The sequence below is a fragment of the Paecilomyces variotii genome (assembly GCF_004022145.1).
Source record: "Paecilomyces variotii strain CBS 101075 chromosome Unknown C8Q69scaffold_9, whole genome shotgun sequence".
NCBI lineage: Eukaryota > Fungi > Ascomycota > Eurotiomycetes > Eurotiales > Thermoascaceae > Paecilomyces > Paecilomyces variotii.
Window position 1 is genome coordinate 354,118 of NW_021167148.1, and position 19,721 is coordinate 373,838.

Below are 19,721 nucleotides of genomic sequence, written 5' to 3' on the forward strand. Positions count from 1 at the left end.
CTGTATTCGTCTTGCCAGTGAGCGTACGTCGATCTGTATTGTCGCTGATCACTGTTTGAGACAACTTCTTCATCCCCGTCATCATTCTCTTCAGACTTCTGCCTCTTTTCTTCAATCTTATCAAAAACGTTTGGGCTCATCATGGAGACTAAAATCCATGCGCACGAGCCCTCCACGCTTGATATTGGCTGCTCAAACGGCCTATCGAGAACTCGAGCTGTGGCTAGTTCACCGAACTATCTATCTTTCGCGCCAAGGCCAGTTCCAAAGAACGGCCAGTGTTTTGATAGTGACGGCCCTGGAACTCTTTCCTCTGCTGGAGCTAGGCACGACAATGACTTTGCCAGCATCAAAGACATACGGATTTTGCCAACCACCGACGAGGTCCTTTGTATGAGACCTCCTTACATGCCTCACAAAAACTTCAACAAGCCACATTTCCTTGAACGTGGTCCCGAGAGGCTTATCGACACGCTCTTCCGTCAACTTCGCCATGACAATATTGAGAGATTGAAGGATTGCGTCTACGCTGCTGCGCAAAAGCTTTGTGCGATGGAAGTTCCGCCTCAGGAGTACGACCCTTGCCAAGAGACGCAAGCAGGAAACCGTTACTACATGTACTGGGGAGCAGAACTTGAAGATCTCCGCTTTGACGACCGTAAGGGTCTCTTCTTACAGTTCAGCTATAACTGTCCGAAGCCTATGAGGGGACGCAAGATGTTCAGGAGTGGTCGATTCGAAAAGGGCATGTTGATGGCAGTTGTGGGCCTCGACGACGACGACGTGAGTCTGTCGACTACATTTTTCGAGGTTCTTCTCCCGCAGTGCACGGAGTCAATGGAATCAAGAGGAGGGAATGGAGTGAGAGGTGAGTCTTTCAATACCACATTTCCTACGAAGACGAGATTGCTAATCTGCTTCGCCTAACAGCTGCGGTCCAGCTTCTCTTCGCTCAAAAGGACTGCGAAGAGGATATAACAAGAATGCTTCTCTATTCTCAAAAGCTTCGATCAGGGCGCTTTGTCTTGGTTGAATTTCCTAAGCACCTCCTCAACGGTTTCTATCCCATATTGAAAAGAATGCAAGAACTTTCGGGCGATGATCTCGGGTTAACACGCTATTTCGCCCCTCGCAATGCAGATGAAGAGAACCTTGGCCCACTCCCACCCTGTTACGCATGCAGATCTACCTCCGTGCTTGACTGCAATTCTCTCAAAGCGAAGAGCGAAGCAGCGACAGCATTTCCCAAATATTCTCTTCGAAACCTTGTCAGGGATAAAAAGCGGTTCCTGGATATTGTGAAGTCCGAAACGACACTTGACGAGGGACAGGCCTCTGCTTTTGTAGAGAGCTTTAGTAATGAACTCGCTTTTGTACAAGGGCCCCCTGGAACTGGAAAGAGCTTCCTGGGTGTCGCCCTCACCAAGGCAATCCTGGCAGCCGGAGAATCTGGGGAGAAGCCGATACTGGTGGTGTGTATGACAAATCATGCGCTGGACAGCTTTCTGAAGGATCTCATCGACCATGGTGTCACCGACGTTGCACGCATAGGAACCGGCAGTAAAGAAGACTGGACCGCAAAATACAATCTCAAGTCACTCGCAAGATCAACAGCGAGGACAGAGAAAGAACAAAAAGACGTGTCGAAGATTCTACACGATGTTAGGCGTGAGTTGAGCTACACATTGAGTAATTGTGCAAAGTGACTGACACAAATATAGGTCTCTCAGCTGATGGTATGGACATCTGTGACTCCGTCAGCAATCCTGACAGGATTGGGTGGTTCACAGTTGCGGAGCACCTCAAAGCCAATAAACGATATCATCACATACTCAAGCAGTTGGTTATTACTCCCACACCTGGAGACAGACTTCACAAATCTGGACTTGCTAAAAGAGCTTCGGGGTTCCCATATGTCTTCTGGAGTGCTGGCGGAGACCTGAAGGTCTTCGATGAGAGCTTGGCGCAAGAATTTTCGGCATTCTTAGGTCAGAACGACCCCGACGGCATGAAGTCCATCGATAACGCTAAGATTATCGGATCTGTCCTACGTGAGATCGTTTCCAGGGCGTACGATAATAGCCAAACTGCAGGGGAAGAAAATATTTGGAAACTCTCTCTTGCTGAGCGCAAGGCCTTGATTTCGAAATGGGCAAAGGAGATAGACCAGAAGGCTATATCAAGGGAAATCCTCAGAATACATTTTGAGCATCAGGACGCTGTTCGCCAGCTTGAGCTCAATCGACAATCGACAGACGTACGCTGTCTTCTAAAACAGAAGGTCATCGGTATGACGACTACTGCGTGTGCATCGAAATGGGATCTCCTCAAGCAACTAGATTTGAAAGTTGTCATCTGTGAGGAGGCAGGTGAAGTCATGGAGGCTCACACACTCTGTACGCTGTTTCAATCATTGGAACATGCGGTTTTTATTGGTGATCCTTTACAGCTAAGGTAAAGTCCAGAGCGGAATCAACCGGAAAATCAAGCAGCTTGAGCTAATGATTGACAATACAGACCTCAAATTGACGAGCGTAGCCTGTCTCTTGAGACCAAGGCGGGAAGTCAGTATCGGCTGGATGAGTCACTTTTCGAAAGGCTCATGTCTGATGATTCCGGGATCAGGAAGCTTCCATATGCTCAGCTTAATGTTCAACGCAGAATGCACCCTGATATCTCGGCTCTGGTTCGGAGGACTTTGTATCCTGCCCTCACAGACCACCCCAGTACGCATTCGCATGCAAATATCGGAGGCTTATCACACCGAGCTTACTGGTTCGACCACCGCTATCCAGAGAGCAAAGCCCCTGCAGCTTCGGGGGCTACAAAGTCTTTCTGCAACAATTTTGAAGTCCAGATGGTGTACGGTCTCGTTCGATATTTGATAAACACCAACTCCTATGCACGTGGCGACATAGCAGTTCTAGTGAGTTATCTTACAATTCATCGGACGTTTTATTTCTAACAACTGCAGACCCCTTACAACGGACAACTTGCCGAGTTGGTCAAATGCTTGCATGGGATGACCAACCTTTATTTGAGCGACAAAGACAAAGAGTCTTTGGTCGACGGTGGCTTACTTGATGAAGAAGACCTCGAAAAGAATGACCGCGTCGATGTTGATATGCTCGACATGCTTCGTGTCTCAACCATGTGAGCATACCTCCTCAGTTAATTATATTTTACGTCGCTAATTCCTATCAGAGATAACTTCCAAGGAGAGGAAGCAAAGATAATTATTCTTACGACTGTGCGCAGCAATGCTGAAAACTCTCCAGGTTTTATGAGAACCGATAATCGGATCAATGTCGCCTGCAGCAGGGCTCGTGATGGATTCTTTATCTTTGGGAACTCCCAGTGCTTGGAGGTCGTGCCGATGTGGAATAGTATCATGTAAGTATTCCTTATCAATCATTCAGCTCTGAGGGTCTTGGCTAATGTATCATCAAGAAAAATATTTAAAGAATCAGCACGATTTGGTCCTTCCCTAGCAGTCACTCCGTGCTCTCGTGAGATGAAACATTGCGACACTGTCTTTGAAATCAAGGAACCTTCTGACTTCGACAAAATTCCACTATGCGAAGCGATTTGCGGGGGGAGATTGCCTTGCGGACATTCATGCAGCGAAAAGTTAGTAAACCCACTGCTGAGTATTTAAAAATGCTAAATTGTGCAACAGATGCCACCCTTCCGAGTTTCATGGAACCGGGCAAGTCAAGTGCACAGAGGTTTGCAACAAGACCCATCCCGAGTGCGGACACCCTTGTCAAAAGCGCTGTGGTGAAGACTGTGGCAGCTGTACCCATAAACAAGCAACTACTGAACTTGACTGCGGCCATATCGGTGTTGTGACATGCGACAAGGACTACTGGGGCGCGACCTTGCAGTGTGACGTGATAGTCAGCCAGACCAGCCTAAAGTGTGGACATACACTGTCTGTCAAGTGCGACGACAAGGATAAAGAACTTTTCTGCAGCGAAGATTGCAAATCCTTGCTTGCCTGTGGTCACGTCTGTAGAGGCAAATGTGCGAGGTGCCAGGAGTCAGGTCATCCCCCGTGCGTAAGTAAATGCGGAAAAGAGCTGTCTTGCACCCACAGGTGCAGCGTCGAGTAAGTCCTCGGGTCCTTATATTATTCCCCCCTTGGTTATAGAATCTGACAAGTCTTAGGTGCCATGGTACCAATCCTTGTCCGCCCTGTCAAGAACCATGCGGGAAACGCTGCCTCCACGGCAGATGTGAGAAGAAATGCAGTGATCCCTGTGATCCGTGTACACAAATCTTAACCCCGACTTGCATTCATCAAGAAGACACTGCAGTACTATGCTGCCTGTCTAGCTGCTTCCCATCCTGCCGAAAGTATGAGTTCCAACTGCAGGAATGCGGCCATAGTATTCCTGTGTCCTGCTCCGACAAGTCGAGACCAGTCTGCACTGAATGCAAGACTGGTCATCGTCCTAGCAGCCCCGTTATTACTCTGCCATGTGGTCATTGCTTTGAGTCCGAGACACTCGATCGCCACGTTGGAATAACTGGCGCATACGAAATTGACAGATACGGATTTGTTTCTTTTATCGACAGTCGCAAGCTGAAGAATTGCAATATGACATGTCCCGACTGTGGCGCAGAGATCCATGACATTCCAGCTTACGCCATGATTTCTGGGGTCCCAAAGCTCCTGGAGGAAACGAAGAAGCTTATTGCAAGGATCGGAGGACACATAGGTATCATTGGAAAGCGCTTATCCTATCACGAGATTACGCTTCGAAACAACTTTCCCCTTCTGAAAATGGGGCTCCGACCAAGTCCTTTATCAGATGGGGCGAATAGGCAATTGATTTCTCAAAGATACCAAGCTCTTAGGGAAGTTCAGGAACAGATCATTGCGATACGAGGTATTTACCATTTCGAAAACAGATCGGATATTTTCTAACTCTAGTACAGAACAACTGGTTATCCCTATTGAAGAGAACATCGAACGTCTGAGCGAAATGCTCAAAAATTCGCCAGAATTCGTTCCATTCAATATGCAATTTAAAACACGCTTCGAGTTACTCTTTGGCAGGGTCCGCCACATATTCTTGAAAGATGTTTTGGAAGTATCAAAATTCCTCGATACTCTTGAGGATCCATCTTATCAAACAGAAATCCTCGCTCGTACTCTTGCTCGCACAGTGTTCATACACGGCCGAGAGAATATAGAGAACATTGAACATTCGATTTCCAAGTGCAGCTCCAAAAAGCTACCCTGTCTTGAGGTTGAGCTTCGACTCCTTCAGCTCAGCTTCCAATGTCTCGTCCAGCGCGCTGGAAGTGTCGACGACATTACTTGCAATTCTCTTGATATGGAGAAATCTGTGAGCAGGATCCTGGACTTGTGTGAAAAGTATCCTCGCTCCGCCGGCTTGTACAAGCAGCAGGCAGAATCACTCAGAACTTCTTTCCTGGCCAAGTCAAACCCGGGTCACATCTTCATGGAACAAACGCGAACCATGGAGAAAGGATGGAGAGAATGCGAGTCCGGTGATATCACCAGGTGCTCTGCCAGTTCTCATCCTTACCCAGCAACCGCATTCGAGTTTTGTCCAGAGTGCGAATCGATAGAAGCTGTTCCAGAAGTGATCAATGTGGAGGAAGTCGCGAGTACGTCATCCTACGAGAAAAACCTGGCTCCTGAAGAAGACTTTCTTCGCTGGATGCGAAGTCGTCGCGTGCGTGCCTAACTGTGCCACTCTTCGCTCATCTCACTAGTACCGCTGTGTCCGGGTTTTATTTCTCTACTCTATCCCGTTTTGATCTTTCCTCCCTGTTGTTGCAATCGGCCAAAAAAAAAAGGTTGCAGGCTGCGACCAAATATTGTAACGAAATATTCGGTCCAATTTGTACTTCATGTTGTCTCTTTTTGTTCAACTATGCACGCGGAGTCTTCAATTTCCCGGCAAGGATCCTTCCCACAGGGTCTGGCCGTATTTCTTTTCTCATGCTGTATTCGGGGGGCCTGCTAGGACACCATCTCAGCATTTTTCTTTTACTATTGTTTTCTTCATGTTTCTGCCTAGTGACCTCGTACTAGTGAGAGAGATACGGGTAGGGGATTTTTTTACCTTACCAGCCTCGCCCTTGAAATTGGAAGAATTGGCACTAAAGTTTTACATAGTAGCAGCCGAATCCCTGTAGTGTAGTGCCGTAGTAAGTTACTAATGTGAGATGTATAGTCAACTATTAGTTGAGTAGAATCGACTATATAAATAATGCGTAGCATGCTCACATTTGCATACAGCATATTCCGAAAGTTCTCCGCACTGTACGGGGAACTCCCAGCGAGCCTGGAAATTGGCTTCATTTCTGCGATTGAATAAATTTAAAAAATATAACTGCACCCCCCGACTGTCACACTCACATAACTACAAGTTACAACGGACAACGGCTGTAGTCGATTATCGACGGCGTTGCCCGGACGACGGCGCTTTACCCGATCGAGAAAAGCCATATCGTCTCCGCCAGAACTGACATTTGAAGCTCCGACATCATCGATGCCTTAATTTCACATCTAGCACGAGAGACGTATAATTTCCCTTCCTATTACTGACGAATTTTATTCCTTTCGGATCAAATGCACACCGGGACTTGAAATCTCATCGCCATGAATCCCCCATCGAAGCAACCGCAGGGACAAACATCGCTATTTCAAGTCTATCTTCGCCTGCGTCCGCCAGTTTCTCAGCAGCATGGTGCCTCAGGAGAGCGTTACTTGAATGTTGAGCCTCCTGAGATTCATCCTGCAGCTAGTGGAAGCGAGAACGCATCTGCTGAAGCAGCCGCTCCTACGCATATCACGTTGCAACCTCCAAGCGATTCGAGAAAGCGTGCGGTGGAAAAGTTCGCCTTTACGAAAGTCTTCGAGGAAAATGCATCGCAACTGGACCTTTTCAAAGGCGCCGGAATGGTGTCTCTTATTAAGGGAGTGCTGCGTGAGGGTAGAGACGGCCTAGTGGCTACTCTGGGATGCTCAGGAAGTGGGAAGGTCAGACTATGAAATCATGACTCTCTCAAACAAAGCTCACATAAGTTATATAACAGAGTCATACTATCCTTGGATCGAAGACTCAGAGAGGCATGACCCAGATGATGCTCGATGTCCTTTTTCGATCTCTAGGTCCCACCATCCGCAATGCAGATGCTCAAGTAGACCCTGTCCTCCTTTCGTCGCTAGCTGCGACCGACGCCTCTGAAGCACAACTCTTTTCCGCAGCGGCCTTCCTTGAAAGCATATACGGAGACCCAAACGGTGAACGTGGAAGAAATTCGAGAGCCCAAACACCCATGTCCAGAGCTCAGACGCCTATGACGGTATGGAGCCCCTCACATTCTCATTGGAACCCAAGCGCTGCGTCCGTAGACTCGCAGTTGCGCAATGTTCCCGGAAAATAGGCTAATTCACAATTTGGATCTTTAAAGGATACGATATCTCTATGCAGCATTTCTCGTCGTCATATGCCACAGCGGCCCAGCGCACTCCCGCAACTGCCTGATGTCAGCGACCTGGGCATCGATATGGATCCGAAATCAGAACATGTCGTGATTGTGTCAATGTACGAAGTCTACAATGACCGCATATTTGACCTGTTATCTCCCATGCCCGGTGGACCAATCACGCGGCTGGGTGCAAACCAGAAAGACAAGAGACGTCCTCTGCTTTTCAAGCCTACCGGAGCGTCTCCCGACCGTAAGGTAGTGGCCGGATTGCGAAAGATTGTTTGTAGCACCTACGAAGAGGCCCTCATGGTCCTTGAAACAGGCCTCACCGAGCGAAGAGTGGCCGGAACTGGGAGTAACAGCGTGAGCTCTCGAAGTCATGGCTTCTTTTGCTTGGAGGTCAAGAGAAAAATACGAGGAAAGAGATACGGTGAAGAAACATGGGCAGGGAATACATTGACCGTCGTGGACTTAGCTGGTGAGAATCTCAAGACCGAAGCGCCTGGCACTACAGCTAATGATGATCATAGGGTCTGAAAGAGCGAGAGCAGCAAAGACTGCCGGAGCTACTTTGGCAGAGGGTGGCAAGATCAACGAAAGTCTGATGTACCTTGGACAATGTCTGCAGATGCAGAGTGATATCCAGGAGGGTAACAAGGTAAGTCTACAAGCCATATTGCAGGATCAGCGGCATGAACTAATTATGACTAGACTGCTCTTGTACCTTTCAGACAATGCAAGCTTACAGAACTCCTGTTTTCTAACTCGTTTCCATCGAATAATGCCACATCAACTCAGCGGTATCCCCAGAAGGGTGTCATGATCGTGACAGCTGATCCCATGGGAGACTTCAATGCCATGTCACAAATTCTCCGGTACTCGGCCTTAGCTAGGGAAGTTGCTGTGCCCCGCGTTCCCTCTGTCGCAAGCACTATCCTCTCTGGTTCAACAGGCGGTAAAGGGTCCAGTGGAAGGACAAGTCCGCAGTCCATTTCTATCGAGGAATTGGAAAATGCCGCTCAGGAGATAGTACGCATAACGAATGAATGCGAGACTCTGGCAGTGAAGCTCGCAGAGGAAGAAATCGCACGACAAGAAGTTGAAATGAAGCTGAGGGCCGCTGAAGAGAGATGCCTCGTGATCGAGCAGGATGTGCGTGAAGAATGCTGGGTAGAGATGGACGAACGCATGGAAGAGGAAAGAAGACGGTGGCAGCTCGCATGGGATGAACAGGTTGGTCGTCATGACCAGCATATCGATAAGAAGATCGAATTGATCTCGAGAGAAGTTAAGAGTAAGCACTATCTTCCCCCACGAGAGTCAATCTCCGTTTCTTACAAGTCTTTCCCCTAGTCTACGAAGATCCAGAACCATCGAAGGATGAGAAGATCGATGAACTGGAGCGCGAGAACGACAGTCTCCGCGCAAAAATCGCCGCTTTGGAACGAGAGCTGATGAACCGCTCTCCAACTCAATCTCCGAAGAAGTCGAAATCCAAGAAAAACACCATACCTAGCACAGAAAGTGCATCCAGCCACAGCTTGCGAAGCAGCGATGCTGACATTGAGAATGCTCTCCGTGGGCTGGACCATTTGAAATTGTCCGAAAATAGCGCCCCTGTATCGGCAAAAAAGCCACCGGCCAGGAAGCAAAGAAAGATGACCACTCGGAAGTGGGATTTTGCGCCTGAAGACGAGATATGATGTATCCACCCTGTACCTTTACACACATTTCCATGTTTTCGTGTTTCTCGCGTTTGATGTTTGGTGCTCCTTGATTACCTCCTCTTTCACTATTCCCCTGGACATGCTTGGATGGATAAGGCGTTTATTATTTCAGTGACAACATAATTTGGTAGGAGATCACTATTGTAATAGCATGACGTTATTGTGCTCCTGTTTGAAATGAAACCCTAGTACAAGCAAAAAGAGAAATTAAATACATGCTGTAGTGGTATTTGTATCAGGTATGGTATAATACGAGTATAAAGAAAGCCACCCGCTACAGCGTAGTGCTGCTACTACTTATCGATGTCCTCTGACACACTTTCCTCAAACCCTCTGAGAATCGGATCTCAGTAGCGTTTCCTTTTTTGATTCTTTTCGTTTCCCTTGCACTGCACTCCCACTTCAACGCAACATGATCTGTTTATAAAATGATTTCAGATCACCTTCTATGTGAAGGACGTATACGTATCAGCGGGTGGATGAAGGGGTTGATGCTACTGCGCTCCATGTCTAACCGTCACTTCCGCTGCTTCGGAACATCGCACACAGCTGACAGTAGTGGTGGGTGAGGTCGAGAACAGGCTGTGGGAGATTGGTTGCCTGGACGATACTGCGAACTTTGACGGCGCCTTCTTCCTCGATAAGTTTGCGGATCAAATACAGGAGCTCGGGAGAGAACTGAATGTCTGTCAGTACTAGCTTCCTATAAATCTAGGACATCTCCAGTCTTTGGTCTCATGATCCACTAAAGACCATGGCATGTAATTTAATACAGCGTGGATGCTTACCTCTGAGTACCAGCGATATTGCCAAGCAATCAACCTGATAAGCGCACCCAACATGCCTCTCGTGTCGTTCTTCTGCTCGTATAGCTTCAGGAGACCGTGCATCGCCTTGGGTGAGAATCGAATGGATAGACAGTGGCGATACGCTTCAACCGCCTCATCAAAGTGGTGCAGACGTTCGGCGAGCTCACCCAGGATCTCCCACTCTGTGGCTGTTTTCTTGTAATCAATGGCCTGCTGGCGTGATTGCGCCATCTCTGTTCGCCAAATAGTGTAAATGCGCAGGTCCTCGTAGAGGACCATGAAGAGATTGTCGAGCCAGCGTTCGCAGAGACGCTTGTTCTTGAACTGTGTATACGATGAATGCGATGGGTCATGCTAGTATCTTCACATTAGTATCGAAATGGTTAAGACTCCAGGAACATCTAATCCTGCACTCACGTCTTCATTTCCGGACTTTACAACCTCCGAAGCCATGGTCTGCTCTGGTCTCTCGATAGAGGTTTGCTCAGTTTGGTTAACCTCGCCGTTTCCGTTTGTCTTCTCATCTGCCAGCTCGTCTTTGGATTCTGATCCATCACCGTTCTCGGCACCGTTGCCATTCACGGGCCGGTCTTCACTCTCAGAGTTGCGCAAACCGATAGTGCTAGCATTCCGAGAGTGGCCAGGCTTCGGCACATGCTGACGTTCAACACGATATTCTTCTTCCATGACAAACACGTCGCTCCGGATCTTCAACAGTTGGTCCCAACCGATTGCGGCCGCAATCTTGGTCAACAGATTGTAGGCCTTAAGGAAGGTTCCCTGATAAGTGGCGGCATGAAGTTTCCTCAACGAGGGGTGAACGAAATCGTGTGGCTCTCCCTGCTTCGGCTGACCCTCATCAATCTCATCCAGAACGCTTTCAGCGAGTATAGGCAACATGACTCGAGACGGCGGAGGCATCCGTGGAGCATCCTTGTCCTGATAAGTGAACATGGGGCACGAGTTCAATGTCAAAAGAGCCAAGTCCCACTGTTCGAGGCTCACATAAACCTCGGCCAACCGCGCCCAGGTGCTGAACTCGCTGGGAGCAGCGGTGACGCTGCGCTTTGCACATTCTAACGCCATCTCTCCCTCTCCTTTGCTCAGACAGAAAGCAGCCTGACAGTCGAGCAAAGCATAGTCCATGGGTACATCCTGGAGCGCGTCATGCATCAGTCGGACCGCCTGCACTTCCTCGTCCGACGAGATCAACACCCGTGCCAGCAGGGATGAGACCTCGACGTCACGCGTGCGAAGCTTCTCAAACAAGTTGATTCCTGACGTGTAACGGCCAGTGGTATGGATATATTTAAGGAGGCCCGACGTGAGGTGGTTGCTCACGGTGTTAGGCACCTGCGTTTCAGGATCGGAGCTCAATTGTCTCCCTGGACTATCGTCAGTCTCGAGCTACCAGAGTCAAAGGCAGAACTACAAACCCATAAAAAATAGTCTTTCAGCAGCGTCCAGAAACTTGTGTTCCATTTCCGTGTTGGTGACAGGATTGAACCGGCGGACGCCAACGATCTTCTTGATAGTATCACCGCTTCCATCATCGGCATACAGGTATGCTCGCAGAACTCCGCACAGGAATGTCTCGAGCCAGAGAGCATCCGTGGCCACACGTTTGTCTCCTCGCTCATCGATGCAGTAACTCTCCAGACTACCGGGGATTTTGACCTCCACCCGCATGTCGAGGTGTGAGAATGCATTGTAGCAACTGTATGACTGTCAACTAATTGACCCTTTTCTTTCCTTTGGACGGCAGTCTGACCAGTAAATTCCTGAAACAACCTTGTGTGTCTTATCCAATGGCGAGAAGGTCAAGGTGTTGACGTAGGCAGCTAGACTTGCGGACGATGAGGCATCAACGCCAGTAACATGGTGATAGACTCCTGTCTGATAATGCACCATACGGTCAGTTATCAATTATCCTGCGCATCCCATATACAACGGAGGCCCACCTGACGAGTTGAATTGGTCTTCGGTTGCTTCACCAAGTACACAAGATCGGGCGGGCCCAATTCCCTCAGGTTCTGAAGCGACTCCGTGCGAGCATCGACGGCGGCGAAAATATCGTCATCCTCGATTATCCTAGTGAATGCAATCCCATTAGCGTACATGCGCCACGTGGGAATGTAGATGCGACAACTAGTTCGCTCGATAGGGCCTTGGGATCGATGGGGGAGTAGGGGAACTCTGCCTGAGGAAGAAACACGTACTCAGGGACAGCGGGCGCGACCATGGCGCTGGCAGGAGCGCAGATGGACTGCGCAGTTAGTTGGAGATCAGATGGGAGGGATGGTGGAGGTTGAACGAGACAGACTCCGATAGATAGATTGGAAGTGCTGCAGCGCCGGGGAGATTATTGTTTAGCTGGCAGTTATACTAGATCAGTAGTTAGTGAGCTTGAAGCTGGTGGAGCGGCGGAGTACTGCAGTAGAGTAAACTACCGAAATGACAGTACGGGAACAGTTGATATACCAGTTTAACAGCAGAAAAAGCAATATCTATGTCAGGTAATTTCAGTATTACCAATACCTGACGCACACGGGACGGCGTGGCCCTTGGTCCAAGCGCTGCTGGCTCCATCTCCCGATCAGGACGCGCCGGACATTAAGAAGTTATTAATTTAATGTTAATGAAGCTGGCAAAGGAGCTGGCTAATTCCCCCGCAATATCCAGCCTGTCGATCTTGATGCCCTGGTGGCGCCCTCTGGTACTACGGCCGGACCTCAGGGCTCTTAATACCCCCCTAGATTGATTGACATATCCCTTGTCGCGTTTTCTTTTGATGCTCACAGCTGGTCCGTTCGAGCAAGCACTTCCGAAGCTCTGCGCGTCCGTCGCGATACTGCACGATGTCGTCCTGGGTAGCTCTGAACATCGAGCCCGATGAAGACAGTGAGGAGGAGATCGATGACACGAAGGAGATCCAGATTGAGGAGGCGCTGAAGCTGTACCAAAATGCGCTGAAACTGCATTCTCAAGGCCCCCAGTTCTACCCGCAAGCTGCGGAGGCGTACAAGGCCCTCTTCAAATCTGAGATCTTCAACTATCCTGAGTCGATATCGGACTATAAACGCACTACGCTTGAACACGATGGATTGCCCGATCAGGTGGATATACTGGATGAGGTGGTCGCGGAGACCGGCGCATACGATATCAACGAGACGTCGAGCACGCTGCTTCAAACCATCTATTTGTCCTACAAGAACTACGGGCAGTTCCTTCTGGACTCGCTCAAAGATTCACTGCAGAAAACCCGAGAAGACATCAGGGAGGCTAGCCCAAGCTCCGTGGGCGATATTGCGACCAAGTCCAAGACGGCCTTGGAGATGTTCGCGGAGGCGTTGGAGAGAGACGACACGGACCTGGACCTATGGAGGAAAACAGCCAGGATTGGAGGCGCGTTGCAGAGCTATCGAATGACGAGGTTCGGACTCGAAAGTGTCTTGGAAGACGAGGACGAAGAGCTGAAGGCGCGAACAGCACAGCTGGGATTGGAGGAGGCTTTCGCCATGGAGGACCTCCGCGGGACACTTTTAAAACTTGATGACAGACCATCGCTATCGCAGATTCCATCGAAGACCCCGAAAAAGGCCCTTCTTAGACTGTTAAGGAGCCAGACCGACCTTTATCCCTATCTTCCTGCTCTCTCACACCAGATCTCGAGCACCGATCCAAAACACAAACCACTCGCTCCGCCTCCTGTTCGACAAGCAATATCGCCTGTTGATAAGACATGGGCAGCTGTAGGAAAGGCTATTCTACAGATAATCGTGGACGAGGAGCAGGGGAACACCCACCTTGGACCGGGGGCCGCAATCGAGATCCAACTACCAGTTGGAGAGGAACCTTCAGTAGCAGCCTCGATCGAGGATCCTGTCGAAACTACGGCACCTGAGATTCAGACCAAGGTTGAAACAGAGCCTAAAGACGTAGACATGTTGGCAAACAATGAGACGCAGCAACCAGAATCCCAAGTTGCGACGAAAGCCCAGGATGCTAACGAAGTGGAGACTACTGAGGATCATTCGTCCATTGATCAACGAGCAGAAACGCAACTTAGAGAATCTTTGGAGGGTCAATCAGGACAGCCAAACGAAGACGCCGGTCCGCAAGAGGAGCCGGCTGATGAAACAGAGTTGAAATCAGCATCTGCACCGTCGCGAAAAAGGTCTTCTGGGTCCTTTGGTAATGACGACGCTGGTGAAAGTGGACGGGCAAAGAGCAGAAGAACTCGTGCCCGTGAATCTAACGTCGAAGCTGCGCAGCAAGCCGATGAAGTTACCTTCGACCAGGAAAAGTATTATGAAGATCGACTAGAAGTCTTTTCACATGCTGACCAGTGGATGTTCGGTACTGTTGGCTCCCTCCTCTCCAAGGTAGGCGTAGAGGATTTGGGTTCGATTGATGAACTCAAGAGCAAAGTCTGTCTCTTAGACGATCGCAAGGAATCCACAAACCTAGCCGCGACTCAATCGAACACACTTGAGACTATGCTTTATCGAGATCTCCGCAAGTCGTTGATGAATTGGGACGATGAGAGGTCAAAAGCGGTCCTTCAAGGGGACAGCTCCACCGGACTTCAAGACCTTCGCGGAATGAACAGGTCAGGCTTAGCAATATTCCTTGAGCACTCAAGAAAGCCGATAAAGAAACCTGGACCCGATAAGGTCCTCTCCGGTGGTGACGGACTCTCCGCCTTTGTACAGTGCGTAAATGGGGAGTGGTTGCATTTGCATGAAGTCGCCTTGAGTTGGCTGCAAAAGCTTCTTATGCCGGGCAACGGCAGATTCTCAACAGATACCAGTGTTCCCAACGGATCTGGATGGCCTAATATGCAATCAACTTACACTTCTTCCCTATGGCCCGACGCCCTCAAAGAGACTGTGGTCCAGATATCGATCCGGGAGGATGAGTTCATTTACGGCAGAATGGTCGAGAGCATCTCGGAGCTGGAGCAGGAGATTCTTCGCCAATCCTCCAAAGGTCCTTTTGAATACACTCTGAAACACTACTCAGAGATGGAGATGATCCAAACTCTGTATGAGCTACATCTGGACGTATATGCTCTCATCAACAACCCCAACAGCGAGGTTGATGGTGGGACGCGAATAATTCAAAAAGATCGTTTAGCTAGGTGGGGTCTATTGGCGCGCACTGCTGTCAATCATTTCATGGATCATGGAGATGACAGAGCATCTCGGACAACTATTGGTCTTCGTCATCTGTGGTCATCTACGTTTCACTCTAACATGGCTGAGGATGCAGGGCGAGAGCACATCCTCCTATGCCTTCAGGACTTGAGGAACATCCTGTCAGCTCTGGGGGATCCTGAGATCACCCTGCTTAACAATGCAGTAATGCCCGAAATATCAGCGGCGGCTCTGGATCAAGAGATTTCAAGACTCAATTCAATGGACTTTTTCATGATGATCTTCGGTTCCGATTCGAAGGATCCTGTTGATCTCATTGAGAGCATTGAGCCCATTCTTGAGCCCTCTTCCGTGCAATTTATCGACGGTGAGGACGAAGCTCCAGAGATTCCCGGCTCTCATTTACAAGAGATGGCCTCCTTCCTCGACCGCGGGGATGCCACGCTCAGACTCTTTCTGTGGCGCAGACTTCAGGATGCATATCGCGCAATAAATTATCCCCCGAAGGTCGTCTCTTGCAACCTTCGCAGCATCGAAACGATAATGAGGGAGCTTCGAAGTCCGTCGCGTACGGAGATTCCCGAAGAGCAGCGTCAAATCAACCTGCTTAGATGGCTGAAATCAGTCGACGATGTGCTAGCGAAGACACTGGCGCAGGTCTTGGCTGAACCGGAGAAATCGTTTGAGTGCATTGATGCCGATCATTTGCAGTCATCAATGTCTGCAATTGCCCAGCTCTCGAAACTGCTCCATAGTTTTGCCCTCTACGAAGACTCTGTTCGCGTCGGTCAACTGGCCGGCCCAGAGCTCCGTGGTCAGCTGTCGAAGTCACTCGAGAGCTTTAAAGATAAACTACGTGACATGCAAGTAAGAGCATGGCTCCTACAATATGCTCTTCTCAAAGAAGCCATCATTCAAAACAAGGAACAATTTGACACACCTGCTGACGACCGTGTACATTACTTGCGGTCTGTCCACAATGCTTTAGGGGTTCGTTCAGCTTGCAAATATTCGAGCAAGCAGCTTTTGAGAGTTATGAAGTCAGAACTACTGACGCTACAAACCGAAGATAATTACGACTCCGACATATCGCAAGTGTTATTTGATCTACATGGCGTGAAGTTGTCGGCTTACGATGGAACGGTGGACCACGGATGTCATCCAGAGAAGCTGGATCGGGCGACAGCAGTCATGATGATCGACTTTGTTATGGCGCAGGCGAACAGGATGAGTATTAAGGATCTCTCGAAATCGGAACTGAAGTCTACTATCGACAAGATGCAGCAGTCTATCGGCATGACCAGAGCCTCGCCGCCTCTGTCTTTCAATAGGAGGGTTGTGTCGGCTTATCTCAAGTCTCCAATCAATCCTTCACATCTCTTCCGTGCCGTTCAAGGCATAGGCGAACTTTCCATGATACCTGTTCCGACAGAGAGTGCCAAGATCGCTCAGAAAGGATGGTATTTCCTCCTTGGTCATGCAGCTTTGACGAAATTCCGCTCTCAGAAGCGCCTGAATCCGGTCCCAACCAATGATCTGGATGACGCGATCACTTATTTCAGACAGGACCTGGAGCACGGGTCAGGGAGATGGGAGTCGTGGTATCGACTGGCACAAACCTACGACACGAAACTGGAGGAAGATATCACATGGTCTGCAGATAAGATCAACAACAACCGAGCGGAACTTGTCGCTTTACAGCGGAACGCAATTCATTGTTACTCCATGGCAGTCGCCACAGCGATCCAAAGTGCGGAATCAACCCCTGAAAATCGTGCAATCCTCTCAGATCTGTATACTGATTTCGGAATTCGCATGTACTCGTCCTCAAGAGAACCGTTGTCGATGGGTGCCTTTAGCCTTGCTGACTACACTCGCCATTTCAGCAAGGAAGAGACCCAGCAGATGTACAAGGGGCAGCCTTTCAAAGAGATGCGACTATATTCCGTATGGAACTTTGCCAGCTATCTTTTAAGGCGAGCGATGATCGATAAGCCTAAGCAATGGATGTGAGTTGTCCCAGGTCTACTCCTGTTTATTGGAGCTAACGATGCTTCAGGAATTACTACATCCTCAGCAAATGTCTCTGGAAAATGTTCAGCTGCGACGATACCGTGAGAGGACCGTCAAAGCGCGTAGAAATTGACGATCTAATTGATTGTCTGCTTGACGCTATTGAAGCTCTCCCTCAGAGAAAGGATAGTCGCTCGGAACCTATCTTTGAACCTCACTATAAACTGGTGTCTATCGTGCATAAGCTCGTTCGTAGAGGTGTTCTGAAGGTAAACTATCATTCTGTCTTCTTCTGTCTGTTGCTTACTGACGGTTTGTAGCCTACTGAAGGTAGCAGCACTCTAACGACAACTCCCTGGGCCCGTAAAGTATCGCCACCAGCAGAAGATCTTGAGGTTTGGCAGCCATATATCCTAGAGGTCCTGAAGAATCTGAGGAATGCCGATAAATCGAACTGGCATCACCGTATCGTGGCAAGGGTACGTTTGCATCCATCTCAATCGCATTGTCGTCAACTGACCGTTCTAGACTGCGCATATTCTCTACGATGACCGCAAGGATGAATCTGCTGCCGCAAGTGCGAAGCATGAACTGACGCAGCAAATATTCACGAAGACTATGACTTTGCAAGTCTGGAAGCCAGAATATGAGCGACCAGGGAGACATTTCGTTTACACTACTCGTTATGTCTATTTCTTTGTCAGTCTTCTTGATCAGCTTAACGACAGGGCAAATCTTGAGCAATTGCTTCGCCGGGTCAGGAAGAAGCAAGGCGACTTCATCAACCATACCAAGCTCTGGGAAGACATATGTCTCGTCTACGCGAAGGTGAGCAATGCGAGCATCATGTTGATTTCCAGGTTCAGATCCTAATTAGTTTTCTTAGCTTATTCGACGAGCGGCCGGCATATCGGAGGGACATGAAGAGGGCATTTTCAAGCCCCTCAGCTGGGATGAGTTTGTTACGAACACTGCACGCTTGGATGCCTTGCCCCAACTTCCTACCACATGCATGACGCTCCTGGAGTTGATTCGTGATGCGGTGGAGTTGAAGAAGCTGAACAACAACCTCATGAAGGTGACGGTATTGGAGGATCTTGTGGCCGACCTATATGCTCGACTTTACGAGGTGAACATCCATCATTTCGTTGAGCAAGCGAAGGAGGAGAGTAAAGAAAAGATGAAGGTCGACCATGTTCTCATGACCAATGACGGTGCTGCTGACACTCCGACTCCTCCCACGTCTGCTCCGCCCTCCGAAGCACCGGTTCCCAGGGGTCGAACCAAGGGTATCGCTCGAAGAGACATCCAGAAGAGAGCGGAAGCGATTGTCAACCGCATGGTTCCTCGTGCTGCACTACCAAAGCCTGCTGTCCCAACAGAAGGTGAAGGCCCTCGCCAGTCGGTGCCCACAATTCAAACCACTGCACCGATTCCTATCCGCAACAGCGCCCGCGAAGATGAGCAGCGAGGGCCCAGGGGCAGTCTCCCAGGCAGTGTACATGACAGCGCCGATGACGAAAGCGAGCTAAGCGAAATCGACGAGGAGAGGCTGTCCAAACTCAATGCTGAACATAAGGATCTCTTGTTCCCCAACCTGAACGGACGGTCTCCTGATCCCACGTCCGAATTGTCAGCTGTGGACGGCGATGAAGGGGACGATGGCGAAGGCGAGGGCGAAGGCGACGGTGAAGAAGAAGATGAAGATGAAGAAGGGGACGAGGAAATAGAGGACGCCGAAGGAGACGGTGAGCAGGCGGAAGAGGGTGCGGAAGGTGAAGGGGTCACAGAACTTGAAGAAGAAGAAGGTCAAGGAGAAGGCGACGGGGACGAGGTAGAGCCTGAAGCCGAGGACGAAGATGCCGACGAAACGGAACTTGATCCTAATGTCGATGATGAGGAGACGGAACAACAGGATTCGACGCAGGAGCAAGGAAAGCCTGATGAACCCGAGCCCATGGACACGCAAGCATCGGACGCTTGATATACGCTTTCTTTTTCTTTCGTTATTGTATTTTAGCGCTTCTTCGTTTTATCCTTTGATATTGCATTATAGGAGAGGGACCCCGGCGTATGTACCATACGGCGGCGCGTTGGAAATTCTGATCCAGGAACCGGGAAACGGAGGAAGGAAGGTTGCTATAAATCATTCTTTACGGGCAAAAATATAGATTTTTCAATCACCTAGTAATAATCAACCCTGGAATGCCAGGGCTCTTTTCTTTACGGGCTACCCTACGGAGTAAAGTATTAGTTATCTAGGTATTGACTGACGGAACTGCCTAAATGAGTTAAACGGAGGTACTCCGAGTGTGCAAGCCACGCCAGGGCACAGCATCCATTCATTCGAGGTCGTATTCGCTCTGGTGTGACACGAATTATTATGCCATTGGAACGGAACTAAATACTTCATCTCTAGCACCGTTCCGCTAAATGCGAAGTAGCAACAGTAAATTCTCTTTCCTTAACTTTCATAAACATATCCATTTTGCTCTCTAACTACCTAATGTAACTAATAATTATCTAGAGCAAAAGCA

General features: G+C 49.2%; 4 protein-coding genes across 4 annotated transcripts; 3 read left to right on the forward strand and 1 right to left on the reverse strand.

Annotated features, from left to right (window-relative positions):
- Positions 1 to 141: 141 nt before the first annotated feature.
- Positions 142 to 5,723, forward strand: C8Q69DRAFT_405332 (hypothetical protein; the record flags this gene model as incomplete). The annotated part of the gene is made up of 10 exons (XM_028628072.1): positions 142 to 868; positions 931 to 1,668; positions 1,722 to 2,454; positions 2,518 to 2,920; positions 2,975 to 3,153; positions 3,205 to 3,393; positions 3,451 to 3,630; positions 3,680 to 4,061; positions 4,589 to 4,895; positions 4,945 to 5,723. The coding sequence occupies 10 exons, from the start codon at positions 142 to 144 to the stop codon at positions 5,721 to 5,723; spliced, it is 4,617 nt and encodes a 1,538-aa protein (XP_028483177.1).
- Positions 5,724 to 6,537: 814 nt separating this feature from the next.
- Positions 6,538 to 9,338, forward strand: C8Q69DRAFT_473912 (kinesin family protein). Its single transcript, XM_028631085.1, has 6 exons — positions 6,538 to 7,024; positions 7,081 to 7,350; positions 7,459 to 7,954; positions 8,007 to 8,134; positions 8,188 to 8,770; positions 8,830 to 9,338. Exons 1-6 carry the CDS (start codon positions 6,644 to 6,646, stop codon positions 9,177 to 9,179), a joined length of 2,208 nt encoding a protein of 735 aa, XP_028483178.1. The 5' UTR covers positions 6,538 to 6,643; the 3' UTR covers positions 9,180 to 9,338.
- Positions 9,339 to 12,430, reverse strand: C8Q69DRAFT_473914 (putative clathrin-coated vesiclec protein). The gene is made up of 7 exons (XM_028631086.1): positions 12,232 to 12,430; positions 11,974 to 12,103; positions 11,784 to 11,908; positions 11,449 to 11,729; positions 10,430 to 11,397; positions 9,992 to 10,366; positions 9,339 to 9,881 (listed from the first exon to the last, which is right to left on the reverse strand). Exons 1-7 carry the CDS (start codon positions 12,252 to 12,254, stop codon positions 9,714 to 9,716), a joined length of 2,070 nt encoding a protein of 689 aa, XP_028483179.1. The 5' UTR covers positions 12,255 to 12,430; the 3' UTR covers positions 9,339 to 9,713.
- A 224-nt stretch (positions 12,431 to 12,654) lies between these two features.
- On the forward strand, positions 12,655 to 19,397 carry C8Q69DRAFT_473915 (putative transcriptional corepressor of histone genes). Its single transcript, XM_028631087.1, has 5 exons — positions 12,655 to 17,180; positions 17,231 to 17,453; positions 17,505 to 17,663; positions 17,713 to 18,012; positions 18,071 to 19,397. The coding sequence occupies exons 1-5, from the start codon at positions 12,871 to 12,873 to the stop codon at positions 19,166 to 19,168; spliced, it is 6,090 nt and encodes a 2,029-aa protein (XP_028483180.1). The 5' UTR covers positions 12,655 to 12,870; the 3' UTR covers positions 19,169 to 19,397.
- Positions 19,398 to 19,721: the final 324 nt, after the last annotated feature.